The sequence below is a fragment of the Pogona vitticeps genome, chromosome 2, assembly GCF_051106095.1.
Source record: "Pogona vitticeps strain Pit_001003342236 chromosome 2, PviZW2.1, whole genome shotgun sequence".
Taxonomy (NCBI): Eukaryota; Metazoa; Chordata; class Lepidosauria; order Squamata; family Agamidae; genus Pogona; species Pogona vitticeps.
In genome coordinates, this window is record NC_135784.1 from 59,765,951 (window position 1) to 59,782,387 (window position 16,437).

General features: G+C 40.0%; 1 protein-coding gene across 6 annotated transcripts in view; it reads left to right on the top strand.

Annotated features, from left to right (window-relative positions):
- SLC41A3 (solute carrier family 41 member 3) overlaps positions 1 to 16,437 on the top strand; it is a 54,990-nt gene that overhangs the window by 25,718 nt on the left and 12,835 nt on the right. For all 6 annotated transcript variants that reach the window (XM_072989520.2, XM_020815156.3, XM_072989522.2 and 3 more), the window contains 2 exons: positions 3,813 to 3,957; positions 12,489 to 12,635. In XM_072989520.2, coding sequence (XP_072845621.2) covers positions 3,813 to 3,957; positions 12,489 to 12,635 — 292 coding nt within the window. The remainder of the gene's footprint in view (positions 1 to 3,812; positions 3,958 to 12,488; positions 12,636 to 16,437) is intronic.

Here is a 16,437-nt window from a genome sequence, read left to right on the forward strand (position 1 = left end):
GCACAGCAGTCAAAACTGTTCTCATGACCCAGGGTTCAATCCCAGGTAGCTGGCTCAAGGTTGACTTAGGCTTTTATCCTTCCAAGGTTGGTAAAATGAGTACCCAGCTTGCGGGGGCAGGGGGGTATGTAGCCGGGGGGGGGGACCACACACAATGTGTAGCCTGCACAATTAACTTGTATATCCCTCAGGGAGTGCTTTAAGTGCTATGGGGCGGTATATAAGCAGCACACTTTACCTTTTGCTTTTTTAGTTAATTATCTCAAACATCTTTAAATATATAGTATAATGTATTATATGGTACATATATAATATATAAATATAATGTATTATATTTTAATATATTCCCTGATAGTAGTGTTCAAATAGGTTGTCATACAGAGGAAGGTAGGAACTGGTCTGTATCATCTCATAGTGCAGGAAACATGATCATGGTCTCAAGTTACACAAAGCCAGATTTTGGTTGAATATCAGGAAAAACCTCCTAACTGTTAGAACAATATGACAGTGGCAATAATTACCTTGAGAGGTGGTGAGCAGCTCCAAAGCTGGAGGCATTCAAGAGAAAGTTAGGCATCTGTCATATATACTTTAATTTGAATGCCTGCATTCAGCAGTGATTTGGACTCAGTGACTTTATAAGCCACGTCCAACTCTGTTATTCTATGATTCTACAGTTTTGTTTGGGCATTTGCTATTGGTTAAACGGGAAATGGCAAGAATCAACATTGACATCCTGGGTGTCAGTGAACTAAAATGGACGGGAATAGGCAAATTCAATTCAGATGATTATCATATTTACCATTGTGGGCACGAATCCCATAGGAGAAATGGAGTAACCCTCATAGTCAACAAAAGAGTGGGGAAAGCTATACTGGGATACAATCTCAAAAATGATAGGATGATTTCAATACAAATCCAAGGCAGACCTTTCAACATCACAATCATCCAAGTTTATGAACCAACCACCGATGCTGAAGAGGCTGAAACTGGCCAATTCTATGAAGACTTACAATACCTTCTAGAAATGATACCAAAGAAAGATGTTCTTCTCATTATAGGTGATTGAAATGCTAAAGTAGGGAGTCAAGAGATAAAAGGAACAACAGGGAAGTTTGGCCTTGGAGTACAAAATGAAGCAGCGCAAAAGCTAATAGAGTTTTACCAAGAGAACAAGCTGGTCATCACAGACACTCTTTTCCAATAACACAAGAGGCGACTTTACACGTGGACATCAAGAGATTTGCAATACCGAAATCAGATTGATTATGTTCCCTGCAGCCAAAGATGGAGAAGCTCTATACAGTCAGCAAAAACAAGACCTGGAGCTGATTGTGGCTCTGATCATCAACTTCTTATAGCAAAATTCAAGCTTAAACTGAAGTAAGTAGGAAAAACCACTGGGTTAGTCAGGTATCATCTAAACCACTGGTTCTTAACCTTTGTTACTCAGATGTTTTTGGACTGCAACTCCCAGAAGCCTTCACCATCAGCTCTGCTGGCTGGGGTTTCTGGGAGTTGCAGTTCAAAAACACCTGAGTAAAAAAGGTTAAGAACCACTGATCTAAACCAAATCTCTTGTAAATACACAGTGGAAGTGAAGAACAGATTTAAGGAACTAGATTTGGTGGACAGAGTGCCTGAAGAACTATGGATGGAGGCTCGTAAAATTGTACAGGAAGCAGCAACAAAAACCATCCCAAAGAAAAGGAAATCCAAGAAAGCAAAGTGGCTGTCCAACAAGGCCTTACAAATAGCAGGCAAGAGAAGGGAAACCAAATGCAAGGGAAATAGAGAAAGTTACAAAAAATGGAATGCAGGCTTCCAAAGAATAGCAAGGAGAGACAAGAGGCCTTCTGAAACGAACAGTGCAAAGATATAGAGGAAAATAATAGAAAGGGAAAAACCAGAGATCTGTTCAAGAAAATTGGAGTTATTAAAGGAACATTTTTTGCAAATATTGACATGATAAAGGACAAAAATGGTAGGGACCTCACAGAAGCAGAAGACATCAAGAAGAGGTGGCAAGAATACACAGAGGAAGTATGCCAGAAAGATCTAAATGTCCCAGACAACCCAAATAGTGTGGTTGCTGACCTTGAGCCAGACGTCCTGGAGAGTGAAGTCAAGTGGGCCTTAGAAAGCTTGGCTAACAACAAGGCCAGTGGAAGTGATGGCATTCCAGTTGAATTATTTAAAATCTTAAAAGATGATGCTGTTAGGGTGCTACACTCAATATGACAGCAAGTTTGGAAAACTGAGGATTGGAAGAGATCAGTCTACATCCCAATCCCAAAGAACGGCAGTGCCAAAGAATGCTCCAACTACCATATAATTGCACTCATTTCACACGCTAGCAAGGTTATGCTCAAAATCCTCTAAGGTAGGCTTCAACAGTGTGTGGACCGAGAACTCGCAGAAGTACAATCCGGATTTCGAAGGGGCAGAGGACCTAGAGAGCAAATTGCTAATATGTGCTGGATTATGGAGAAAGACAGAGAGTTCCAGAAAAACATCTACTTCTGCTTCATATGAAAAAGCCTTTGACCGTGTGGACCACAACAAACTAAGTTCTTAAAGAAATGGGAGTGGCTGACCACGTTATTTATCTCCTGAGAAATCTATATGTGGGACAGGAAGCAACAGCTAGATCTGGGTATGGAACAACCAACTGGTTCCAAATTGGGAAAGCTGTGATATATGGAAGTGAGAGATGGACCATAAGTAAGACTGACCGCCAAAGAATTGATGGTTTTGAATTGTGGTGCTGGAGGAGACTCTTGAGAGTCCCCTGGACTGCAAGGAGAACAAACCTATCAATTCTAAAGGAAATCAACCCTGAGTGCTCACTGGAAGGACAGATCCTGAAGCTGAGGCTCCAATACTTTGGCCATCTCGTGAGAAGAGAAGACTCCCTGGAAAAGACCCTGATGTTTGGAAAGTGTGAAGGCAGGAGGAGAAGGGGACAACAGAGGATGAGATGGCTGGACAGTGTTATCAAAGCTACCAACATGAATGTGACCCAACTCAGGGAGGCAGTGGAAGACAGGAGGGCCTGGTGTGCTCTGGTCCATATGGTCACGAAGAGTTGGACATGACTTAATAACTAAACAACAAGAAAAGTAGGGGTTCTAAATTCTCAGCAACTCTACTAGGATGCTACGATTTTTGAACATTGGAGTGGAGAAAATAAAACACTTAAAGCGGATAAATTTCCAATGTGGATAAATCTGTAACAAATTCTTTTTAGTGCAGTGTAGCTTATGTTGTAGAATACTTTCTTCCATCCATCAGAGGGCAGCAGTGCACTTTCGTAGAGAACTTAAGTTACCTGATTGTTAACTGAATATGAGATGAGATTGAGGATTAATCTCACTTCACATATTACCGTATTTTTCGCTCCATAAGACGCACCTTTCCATAAGACGCACCAATTTTTTAGGAGAAGAAAACAGGAAAATATAATCTGTTTTCTTCGCTCCATAAGACGCACAGACTTTCCACACCCCTGTTTTGTGGGAAAAAAGTGAGTCTTATGGTGCAAAAAATACAGTAAGTTTTGGCTGCTTCTTTACCAGTGCAAACATGTCTGAAATTTTGCAGGGGGAAAGTAAAGTTAAGCACTCCAAAGGTTCAAGCCCCTTACTTCTCCTTTTTAAAAACACACACTATTGGGACTTCAAGACCTATTTCTTTGTGATACCTAGTTTGCCAGAGCACCGTCTGGGCTAAAGACCTGCAGAGATGCTTGTGAGCTGCTGAAAGAGGCTGACTTACTTAGGGTTTCTTTCCTCCGTTGTTTTTCTCAACAGGTACAGGCTACTGTGGTGGGCCTCTTGGCAGCTGTGGTAGCTGTCTTTCTGGGTGCTCTGTCCAAGGGGTACGTGGAACTGAACCAAGCAGCGGTGCTATGTGCCAGCAGTTTGACGACTGCATTTATAGCTGCTCTCACACTGGGTAAGTTTTTTTAAGTTCTTCTCATTCCTCAGGGTTTGTAATGGCCAGTACCTTTGAGAGTACTGTATGGGTCTGTGTGTACCTGAGCTGCCAGCTATTGAACCTGGAACCTTATGTATTTAGAACATTGGATCTGAGCTACAGCTCCCTTTTGTGTATTGGATTACTAAGTCGCTTTGGGATCCAAGATGACTTGAAAAGTGGAACATGGATGAATTGAAGTAATTTGTTTTTGAAACCTTGCCCTCCATCTTGAATTTTCTCAGATCATCATCTGCCAACAGGATACTTCCTTTTTTGGTAGTTCTGCCAAACCTGACTTCTGTACCCTTTTTATTGTGATAATTTTTAATACAGTATCATGAACAGTTCTGAAAGGGAGGCATTGTTTACCTGATTCTGGAACGCAGTTTTGGCGATGATATGGTATAATATAAGATGACAAGGAGGGGGACACTAGGCACAGAAGGAATAGCAGGATGATTTTGCCTCTTTCATTTAATAAGTGGTGATAAACAGCTACTTTGAGGGAGCTGTTTATGCATGGAAAGAGCTTGGCTATGTTGCATACTGTTAACTTTCAGGCCACTTCTGTTAACATGACCCAGAAATTTATAAAAGCACCTGGAGATTTTCAAAGCCATTTCCTTCCTTTCTCCTGCCACATGCAGTACGATTACTCTTTGTAACTGTGACAGCAGTGGCAGACCTTGTAATAGGTACTTCTTTGGGTTAAAATACCTATACCTAATAAATAAAATACATTACCATTGGGATTCTGGGAGTTGTAAGCCAAGAAAGTAACTTTCCTAAACTTGCTGCCACTTCTCTTAAAAATATACAATTGATATCTAGAGTATTTGGGGGTGGGGAAGATTAAAACTTAAAACTATTCTGCGGTTGTAGGGATGGGCAATTCAAGTGCTTTGCCTGTGTCTAGGAGAAATAAAGTGTTATTTAATCATTAAGCGGTGTCCAACTCTTCCTGACCCCATGGACCAGAGCACGCCAGGCTCTCCTGTCTTCCACTGCTTCCCGGAGTTTGGTCAAATTCATGTTAGTAGCTTCGGTGACACTGTCCAACCATCTCATTCTCTGTCTTCCTCTCTTCCTCTCACACTTTCCCAACATCAGAATCTTTCCCACTGAGTCTTCTCATCTCATGAGATAGCCAAAGTATTGGAGCCTCAGCTTCAGTGAGCACTCAGGGTTGATTTCCTTCAGAACAGATAAGTTTGATCTCCTTGCAGTCCAGGGGACTCTTGCTTTCCTCCCAAGAGGCAGGCGTCTTTTAATTTCATGGCTGCTGTCACCATCTGCAGTGATCAGGGAGCCCAAGAAAGTAAAATCTGTCACTGCCTCCATATCTTCCCCTTCTATTTGCCAGGAGGTGATGGGACTAGTGGTCATGATCTTAGTTTTTTTGATGTTGAGCTTCAGACCATTTTTGTGCTGTCCTCTTTCACCCTCATTAAGAGGTTCATTAATACCTCTTCACTTTCTGCCATCAGAGTGGTATTATCTGCATATCTGAGGTTATTGATATTTCTTCCGGCAATCTTAATTCCATTTTGGGATTCCTCCAGTCCAGCCTTTCGCATAATGTGTTCTGCATATAAGTTAAATAAACAGGGAGACAATATACAGCCTCATTGTACGTCTTTCCCAATTTTGAACCAATCGGTTGTTCCATATCCAGTCTAACTGTTGCTTCCTGTCCCACATATAGATTTCTCAGGAGGTAGATAAAGTGGTCAGGCACTCCCATTTCTTTAAGAACTTGCCATAGTTTGTTGTGGTCCACACAGTCAAAAGCTTTTTCATAGTCAATGAAGCAGAAGTAGATGTTTCTCTGGAACTCTGTGTCTTTCTCCATAATCCAGCGCATGTTAGCAATTTGATTTCTAGTTCCTCTGCCCCTTCGAAATCCGGATTGTACTTCTGCGAGTTCTCAGTCCACATACTACTGGAGCCTATCTTATAGGATTTTGAGCATAACCTTGCTAGCGTGTGAAATGAGTGCAATTGTATGGTAGCTGGAGCATTCTTTGGAACTGCCCTTCTTTGGGATTGGGATGTAGATTGATTTCTTCCAATCCTCTGACCACTGCTGAGTTTTCCAAACTTGTTGGCATATTGAGTGTAGCACCTTAACAGCATCATCTTTTAAGATTTTAAATAGTTCAACTGGAATGCCATCACCTCCACTGGCCTTGTTGTTAGCCATGTTTTCTAAGGCCCATTTGACTTCACTCTCCAGAATGTCTGTCTCAAGGTCAGCAACCACACTATCTGGGTTGTCCAGGACATCTAGATCCTTCTGGTATAATTCCTTGGTGTATTCTTGCCACCTCTTCTTGATGTCTTCTGTTTCTGTGAGGTCCCTACCATTTTTGTCCTCTACCATGTCCTTTGCACAAAATGTTCTTTTAATATCTCCAATTTTCTCGAACAGATTTCTGGTTTTCCCCTTTCTATTATTTTCCTCTATATATTTGCACTGTTCATTTCAGAAGGCCTCTCGTCTCTCCTTGCTTTTCTTTGGAAGCCTGCATTCCATTTTTTATAACTGTCCCTATCTCCCTTGCATTTAGTTTCCCTTCTCTTCTCTGCTATTTGTAAGGCCTCGTTGGACAGCCACTTTGCTTTCTTGCATTTCCCTTTCTTTGGGATGGTTTTTGTTGCTGCTTCCTGTACAATTTTACAAGCCTCCATCCATAGTTCTTCAGGCACTCTATCCACCAAATCTAGTTCCTTAAATCTGTTCTTCACTTCCATTGTGTATTCATAAAGGATTTGGTTTAAATTATATCTGACTAGCCCAGTGGTTTTTCCTACTTTCTTCAGTTTAAGCTTGAGTTTTGCTATAAGAAGCTGATGATCAGAGCCACAATCAGCTCCAGGTCTTGTTTTTGCTGACCTTACAGAGCCTTCACGAATTGCTGCCTTGTCATGGTGAATGGGCTTGAGTTATTCAAAGAAGATATGGGCTATGCTGTGCAGGGACGCCCAAGATGGACAGGTCATAGTGGAGAGTTCTGATTAACATGATCCACCTGGAGCAGGAACTTGCAATCCACTCCAGTATCTTTGTCTAGACAACTCCATGAACAGAGAAATAAAGTAACCACAGCTAATCCTTGGTTTGTAGGTTGTGTGCTTGTACACATATTAAAACTGATTATGAAATAACAGGATGTAACTAAAAGGGTTTATGTAAGACTTCTTCCCTGGTGTTACTTGATTCTTGAAGTGTTTTGTAAGCAGAAAAGAGAATTTCAGTATTGCTTTAAGCAAATTTCACTGGCAAAGAGCTGTAATGAAGAAAGCTTTGATGGTACAGCAAGTTAAGGAGGTTTTGCTACAAGGCCCGTTCATGTGAAGACAAGTCCCAAGCAAACAGTCCATATTAATAAGTTAGAGACTTGGTTTCTAGTTCTTACTAAGTCTTATCATCATCAGCTTAGTCCTCCTACAAGCTCCCTTGACAATGGCTGCACGTGCCAAGGGACAAATCTATCCCTCCATTATGTATCTCACACCCATGTGTGTATGTGCTTTCAGTTTCCATGCCATACACATTTCTCATTCTATATGTGGATGAAAGACCAAAGGCAGGGAAAGGTCTATAAAATTGTTCACTTCTTTCTTAGTCCAACTCCCATGCTCATGTATGCCTACTAGCTAGCATCTTCAGCACACCTTGAGATGGAGCCAGATATTTATGGACCTTTGGAAGAATAAGACAGAAGAATTATAATTCTGGATCAGATCCAAGGAGTAATGGCAACTGTAGTCCCACACATCTGGAGGGCACTAATTCTTGAAGTGTTAACCAACTGATGCTGGAAATAGAATGTTATTATTAATTATATTTGATCACATTCTTCTTTCAAGTAGCTTAGGATGGTATTTGTTAAGTTTTATCTCATCTATATTTACAACAGGTCCATAAAATAGATTAGGCAGGGAAATGGGATTGCTACTACAGTGACCAGGAACCCATCGCTCTGTTGCTAACCAAAAAAGAGTATTATTGTTTTACATGCTATCAAGTTGCTTTCAACTATAGTGATCCTATGTCTATGTATTAATAACCTCCAAAAGGTCTTGTCCTTAACCGCCCTGCTCCAGTCTTGCAACCTAACAGCCAAGATTTTTTTTTTGGTGAGTCATTCCACCATGCGTTAGATTTTCATCTTATCGTACTGCCTTCAACTTTCGTAGCATTATTATTTTTTCAGTGAATCTTATCTTGTGATCTGCCCAAAGTAAAATGTCCTCAATTTATTCATTTTGGTATCCAGTGAAACATGCTCTAGAACCCACTTATATGTCTTTCTGATGGTGTCTGGTATTTGTAATGATCTCCTCTGATACTATATTTCAAATGAATCAACTTTTTACCATTCAGCTTTCTTCACTTCCAGCTTTCATACCCAAAAAGTAATCAGGAGTACCATAGGGTGGATAATCTTGACCTTGTTTTTCAGTGACACATCCTTACTCTTAAGGATATTTTCTAATTCTTTCATTGCCACCCTTCTAAGTCTCAGTCTTCCTCTTGGCTACTGAATTCATGATGGAAACAAAGCATAGTAAATCTTTAACACTTTTTTTATTGTCCATGTTAAAGTTATATAATTTATTTTTAATGTAATGGCTATTTTTCTTAGTGTTCATCTGTAACTTTGCTTTTGCACTTTTTTCCTTAACCTTCATCAGGCATTGCTTTCAGTCTTTGCTGCTTTTTGCCACTAAAATAGCATCATTGGGATATCCTAAATTATTGATGTTTCTTCCACCAATTTTTGCTCCTCCTTCATTTGAATCTAATTGAGCTTTCAGTATTCCATGTTCTGTAGATAAGTTAAACAGACAGAGTGATAAAGTGCATTCTTGTTACACTAGATCAGAGAAAAATCCAAGAAGATCACTGTTGCTCACTCATTCTCCCTTCTCTTTCCCTCCAAATTTATATTTGAACAGGAAAGCAAGAGAGCTTAGAACCCCTAAGCCTTCCATTAGGGCCCAGAGCCTTATCCACAGGCAGGGAGTTGTAATTCATTAGCGCTTCCAAGTCTTTACCAACATCCACAAAGTCTTTGCAAATCATGATTCCCAGAGAGTTCTGCACTGGAAGTTTCCAGTCGTTAAGGTTTCCAACCCTAATGGAGGTTCCTGAGGCAGTTCCCTTTCCCACAGTTGCTAGAAAATAGGCCTTCACTGAGGAATAGGAAGGAGGAAGGTTGAATGTTGGCTTCAAAAAAGCCTGGGTACACGGCACAACTACTCTGGTAACATTTTGGATTGTCAAGTCAGATAAGCTGACACCTGAACCTCTTCCTCAGACTTCTGCAGAACTTTGTAGACATCCAAGGAAAAATCAAAAGGCTATGTTTGTCACAGTTGGTATTTATCACAAAAGGGTTAATCCCAGTGTGATCCAGAGAAATAGTTTGCACCTTGTACAGTTCTCCCTTCTGACTGCAAACAAACTTATCTCCAGGGCTTTGCAGTCCAAAGGCTAAGTCCTCCAAGAAAAGATTTTTAAATAGGAGTCTTAATTGTTGTTACACCTACTGTAACTCCGGTGGCTTGTTATTCAGTATCTGGCAATATGGCACTATGCCACTGATTTGGCTAAAAGTTTGCAAGGCTTGAATGAACAAGGGGCAATAACATACATCTAGACATCCCCTCCTCAAAAAACTGGAAAACCAGAACATTATAATTTGAAGAGTGCAAATTATAAAGCTTGCATCCTTCGGTTATCATTTGCAAAACAAGTTAAATTGGCAGGATTTTTATGAAGAATTGTCTTTCTCAGCTGAAGCTAGCTAATTGTTTTGAAATGATAATAGTAAACTATTGTTCAAGCCTCGATTTTAAAAACACTTTCATTTTCGATACACTCCTTAATTATTTGTACACTCTATATACACAAAATTTCAAACCTCAACATTCCTTCCTCCACAGCGGAAAACAGGGATATCTTTTTCTTAACTCTTCACTCTTAATAAAATGTCTGTTGGTTGCCCTCTGAACTGCCATTGGTCTGATGTCACTTGTCTGTGATGTCTTGCAGCTTTCCTTATTCACAAATCTTGTGTTGCTCAGTGCAGGCCCTACACTCTCAGGCTTCAGCTATTCAAACCTGTTGTTGTTGTTGCTTTTCTGGCTTTTTATTGGCCTGAGTGAGACTTTCAAAACTTTAAAATAAAACTTTTAAAAGTAGAAGTAAAATTAAATGCAATAGACTCCTTTGAAATTTGTTGCTTCAAAAAATTTTACTGAGAAAGAAATATATCCATTTTTTAGACATAAAATGTCCTTAAAGTCCTTAGAATTGGTTAGGGTTCCAATTGTAAAGTAGAACAGCTATTCAGTTTTATTTAACTGAATCACTTGTATTAAATGTTGATTGAAGAATTTGAGCATCTATCTGTACCCAGTTTTTTTAACCCTCTTAGAGAAAATATTGATATCCAGACATCTTTTTCTCATTTTTCAGAAAGAAGGAAATCTGCACGCCAAGTGTCTGGTTTGCTGAATATATATTATATTTTCCTCTTGAGGTCTATCTGTTTATACATTTTGTGCAGTTTGTTGCAGTACAGTTCTTATGCTGTACCAAAATGTAGAAATATAAAAGTGGCCTTGCAGACAGTGTTGTGATGAGAAATTCTCACCTTTGAATCTTCTTCACCCTTTCATAGCACTATCACCCCACGTCTTACAGGTAGAAGTGTGTATGTGTTTTTTTTTTCTTAAGAGGGCTTAATAAGTTCCTTCTGTGCCATTAGGATAGGAATTAGACTTCATTATGGCAAGTTCATAGCTTAAATTGGCTCCCCTGGATTTTCTTTATCTGGTGAGGTCTAGGACTCATTTTTGTCTAGCTTGTAGCTTCTTCAAGATTATTGACATAGGTAAACCTTCTCCTTTTCCATCCATCCATAACCATTCCATTTCGTGGAATTTCACACAGTGAGGTTAAAGCATTATTGATTGCATAAAACCCAGAACAATATCTGATTAGTTCACCAAAAAATGTCAACTAACAAAATAGGTATATAAATCTTTTGCATCTTTTGGATGATTATTTGATTCACTTGACTACAATTTTGCAAGTCTTGAAGAACAAAGGCCAATAGCATAAAAGATCTAGATCCCCCCAAAACCTAAAAAATCAGAACATTATACTTTTTAAAAGTGCAGATTATAAAGCCACTGTCCTTTGTTTACAGTTGTCTATAATTTGCAAAAGAAGGTTAACTGGCAGGATTGTTATGATAGAGTGATGTTGCTCAGATGGAACTAATCAAGCCTTGATAAGACAATCCAGATTTTTCTATGATTTGGAGAATTCGCAGAAAAAATATGGGAAAAGTCAAAGAGAGATACAGTACAAAGAGTCTGTCTCTCTCTGATCACAATTCCTCAACCTTTTACGTACACTGTATTCTTGACCAGTCTCTCTGCTGGCAACCTCTACCTGACAAGGCTTCACCAACCCATTTATAGAGAGAGACGGTCCTCTTTTTTTTATAGGTGGTGAAAGATGTGAGGCTGAAGTGAAGCATTCATGAGTTAAGCAATAATAAATATACCCTTTCATCCATCAATGGCTGGACTATCTCTCTCCACTCCCCACTTTACAATCCTGTGACACATTGCAAAATGTAGCAATCAGATGACTGCCCAGCCATGTGCATGTGCTGTAACCCTAGTTAACCTGTCTCAGCAGCAGATGTAGATTTACTGTGGGCCTGGACACACTGCAGGGACCAGTTTCCGGCCCTAAATCCACTGGAAGCAGCACTGAATATTGGAAGCAGGGAGGAGACAAAACCAGAAATGGCCAGCAATCTACTTCTGTTAACACTTAAAAATGCAAGTCAGAGCCTCCAGCTTGTTTAAAAGGAGAGTTGCCAAATTTCACTCCTCCTTCATCTGAATCTAATCTAGTTTTCTGTATGATACATTTTGCACCCTAGTGCAATTTGTTCCCCTAATCTGTTCAATTGCATGCAGAATGTATCTATAAAAAGCTATATAGAACAGGAAAATCCCAAGAGATCAAGACAACAGTTTTTGTATTCCAGGACAACAGGTATTTTTCCCACTGACTTTTTTTCAGGAGTTTAAGAGAAGCCCAGGCTACAATTTGGGGTGTATGGAGGCGGGATGCATTATTTCCACCAGCCTGTTGCATTCCTTCCCGTGTAGCACGAAATTCCCTTCTCCCCCATACCTATTTTAACCTGTTTTATTTCCTACAGAGTTTATCTCTAGGTTTGCTTGTTGGCTGTGTTCTAGAAAATGGTTAGCTTGTTTCAGTGCCATCTAGTTAAACCAAAACAAAGACAAACAAATCCAAAAGTCTTGTGCCAACTTTAAGACTAAAAGATTTATTTCAGGGTGAGGTTTTGTAAACTGAGGAGAAAATCTTCCATCTTGAACTATTCCAGCCATGGTCACTTAACTTTTCCCAAACCAATCTAAATCTGATTCTCTGTTATTTGTAGGTCTGGTTATGATTGGTGTGATCCTTGGTGCAAGAAAAGTGGGGATAAACCCAGACAACGTTGCAACCCCTATAGCTGCAAGCCTTGGAGATCTTATCACTCTTTCTCTACTCGCTGGAATCAGTAGCACCCTCTTCAAACACATAGGTATGTCAGTTTATCTGTTCATTCATGTATGTGCACATACTGCATATATCTGAGGATTTTAAAGCAGTGCACAAGAGTAAAAATGAAAAGTAATATATACAGTGGTGTCTCGACTTACGAACGTCCCAACATACGACCATTTCGAGTTACGACCAGCTCCAGCCTCAAAATTTTGCTTCAACTTGTGGTCGGAGCTTCCAGTTACGAACACAAAAAAGGCAGGGGAAAAAGGCGGGAAATTCAAATTGCTAACTGTTGGTGGTGAAGAGGCTGCTTCTTTGTAGCTCTTTCGCCCGAGCAGTTAGAGACTGTGCGATTGGAGGAGGCTTTGGACTGCCTGGTAAGGTAAGGTGCTGCTTTCTGCTTTTTAAAAACTGTTCTGGGTGTTTTTGCAGCGTGGTTTTGGGCTGGGGGTTTATGTTTCTGTGCTGTGATGGGTCTTGGGGTGTTTGTTTGATTTTTGGTTCCCCCCATTTCCGATGGGTCTTGGGAGGTTTGTTTGTTTGTTGGGTTCCCTCCCATTTCCAATGGGTCTCGGGGGAGTTGGTTGCTTTTTGTTTTTTTCCCATTTCCGATGGGTCTTGGGGGGTTTGTTTGTTTTTCCCCACCCATTTCTGATGGGTCTTGGGGGGTTGATTGCTTTTTGGAGTTTTTCCCCATTTCCGATGGGTCTTTGGGAATTTGGCTGCTTTTGGGGGGTTCCCCCCATTTCCGATGGGTCTTGCGGAAGCTCCCCTTGCTTTTTGCTTTGTTTTCTTTGCATTTCCAATGTGCTCCGTTTGCTTTTTCCTTTGCTTTCTTTGCATTTCCAATGGGTCTTGCATGCTTGATTGCTTTTCTTTTCCTCCTTCAGCCGAAAGGGATTAATCGCATTTCCGATGGGTCTTGTAGTGATTTTTTGTTGTTTTTGTTATTTTTTTGCCTTCGGCCAGAATGGATTAATTCCATTTCAATGCATTTCAATGGGAAATGGTGCTTCGACTTACAACCATTTCAAGTTATGACCGGAGTTCTGGAACCGATTAAGTTCGTAAGTCAAGGCACCACTATATACAGCACAAAAATTAGAATATAGTATTCATGTTGTGTTTATTATTTCAATTATATCTGAAGAAATGTGTTACAGGCCATGGAAACCTATGCCAAATACATTTTGTTAGTCTTTAGGATGCAAATAGAGATTTTGTTAGTCTTGCTAGAACAGACTACCCTTTTCCCCAAAAAATAAGACCTAACCTGAAAATAAGCCCTAGTATGATTTTTCAGAATGCTTGTAATATAAGCCCCACCCCAAGAATAAGTCCTAGTTAAGTGAAACCCCGTCCTCCACCATTGTGCAGCAACAAGAAGAAGATGACACGACTATATTTGAATAAATATAAATGGTTGGACATGAAAAAAATAAAACACCCCCTGAAAATAAGCCCTAATGCATTTTTGAGCAGAAATTAATATAAGACCCTGTCTTATTTTCGGGGAAACATGGTAATATGGCTAATTCCCTAGAAATACCTCTGGTGTCCATGAAGTAGGTGTCAGATTGGACTACAAAGGAAATGCTTGTAAAAATAGTTATATTTTCATTGTGTGTTTAAAAATGAAATCAAACTATCCATTCAGTCAGATCCGACCCTTGGCAATTTCATGAGTTATCTCTCTCCATGATTTTCAATCTTGTACAGCTTCTTTCAGTTGCTTTTTATTTTGGCCAGTGTGTGCTTTGATTACAAAATAGTCTAAAAATAGAAAATGATAAAATGTGTCGAATAACAGAGGTAAGGATATTCTCCTTAGTGGATCCTATTAGGTTCCAAACAGCTGGCATCTGACAGCCAAACAGGACAATGAGAAGGCTCAAGGAAATGCCTTGTTAGGCTAAACAAGGAATGCAGTAGTGGACAACCATATTGTATTTGGTGGCAAGGGGGTGAGTCTGCAAGTTCTCTCAAGTCTATAGGTCACTTAATTTAAAGAAATGGAATCCATTTCAGAATCAAGAAGGGTCTATCCCAGGAGACGAGGGATGAAAAGAAAAGACGTTTATTTGGACAAGTGGTCATAACAGATTATTCACTTTTTAAATGACTGCACTCCATGGATGTTACAAATGGCCTGGCCCATTCACCCAACTGGTCATTTGACTAAACAGAAATAGAGATTCTTGTACACTTATTGGAGTATTAACAGGTATGGAAGGTAGATGAGGAGAGAAATTGTAACCAGCCTAGATTCCTCTTCTCTGGAGAGTATCTAAAGATGAAAAAGCCTTATTCTCTTGGGCTTTGATTAACCTAGCTCTGAAGATTACTTCACATCTATGTGCTATAAATTATTCCCTATGCTTCTCTTCATGAAGACTTTCAAGATAGGTTATGATGATTCACCATCTTGGTGACACAGAGGGCATATAAGAATTGGATATTAGTATTACATGAAGGCAAGTCTAATTTAATATACATTTTCATTAACATTTGGATATCACTGTGAAAATTATTCCATGTTATTCCATAAAATTATTCCCTCTGGGAAGAACTGCGTGTGGAGGTGTAGGAGGACATGGTTTTGGCTTCTGTTTTAATTTCAGCCTACTGTGGATTTTTTTCCTTGCAAATATGTAACAGCAATTCACAGTGGGAGGAGACGATGTGGGCTATTTAGCGGTTTTCTATATTTTGTTCCTTATTTGACATGCAGCAGAAGTGCTATATCCCATTACAAAAGGATAATGTGATAATACCTTCCTAGTTTAGCCGGATTTCTATTTCGACATTCAAGCTGCCAAAGGTTAAGAGGCTGTTGTCTCGCTAACCCTTCTGCTGATGAAGAAATATCTACAGGTGAAGCTTTATTCATATAAAGTCACATAAGTTCAGATCCTAGAGGGTTCCTATTCCCTGTCATTTCTAGTGCTTGATGCTTAAATAATCCTGCAACTCTGAAAGGATTGGGAGTTAAAGAGCCTCGTGGTGCAGTGGTTAAACTGCTGTACTGCAGCCAAAACTGTGCTCACGACCTGGGGTTCAATCCCAGGTAGCCCACTCATGGTTGACTCAGCCTTCTATCCTTCCAAGGTCGGTAAAATGAGTACCCAGCTGGCTGGGGGGGGGGGCAATGTGTAGCCTGCATAATTAACTTGTAAACTGCCCAGAGAGTGCTTGAAGCACTATGGGGTGGTATATAAGCAGCACGCTTTGCTTTTTGCTTTGCTTTTAAACAGTTCCCCATTCCCACCAAGCAGATGATAGCCAAGAGCTATTCTGCCTTCTTGCTGTTAAAGGATAAACAGTGGGCTTTGTGCTGTGTATCATCTTATGAAACATTGAATGATGTTAGGATCTTGTCCCACTTTCTCACAAAGGAGGATGCATTTCTTTTCTGGGTATCAGTCTTTGAGATTAATACAACTTTTGTGATTAAAGGCTTTGATAACTTCAGGCCTCTAGCCTCGGCTTTGACAGCACCTTTTTTTTTAAAGAAAAAAACAAACGCTTTTCAAGAATGCGTCAACTATCCCATTACCTGCAAAATGTGTTGCAACTAGCCTAGCTTTGGACCAGTTACAAAGAGCAGATGGAGAGACCTCTAAGAAAGATCATTACCATATCAAAAGGCCTGGCACACTCCCCATTCCTTGAAGGCGCTTCTGAGGCTTCCTTCCTCCTGCTTTTGCGTTAGCCTTGCTTTCTCATAGCACAGCATTCTCTCCCCCCCCCCTTTGTAAAGTTCCTTGTACTTCTGGAGATCATTCCAAGGTTATGTCTCTTCAGAAAAGAAGAAAAAGACAACAGAGCTTGATTCAAAG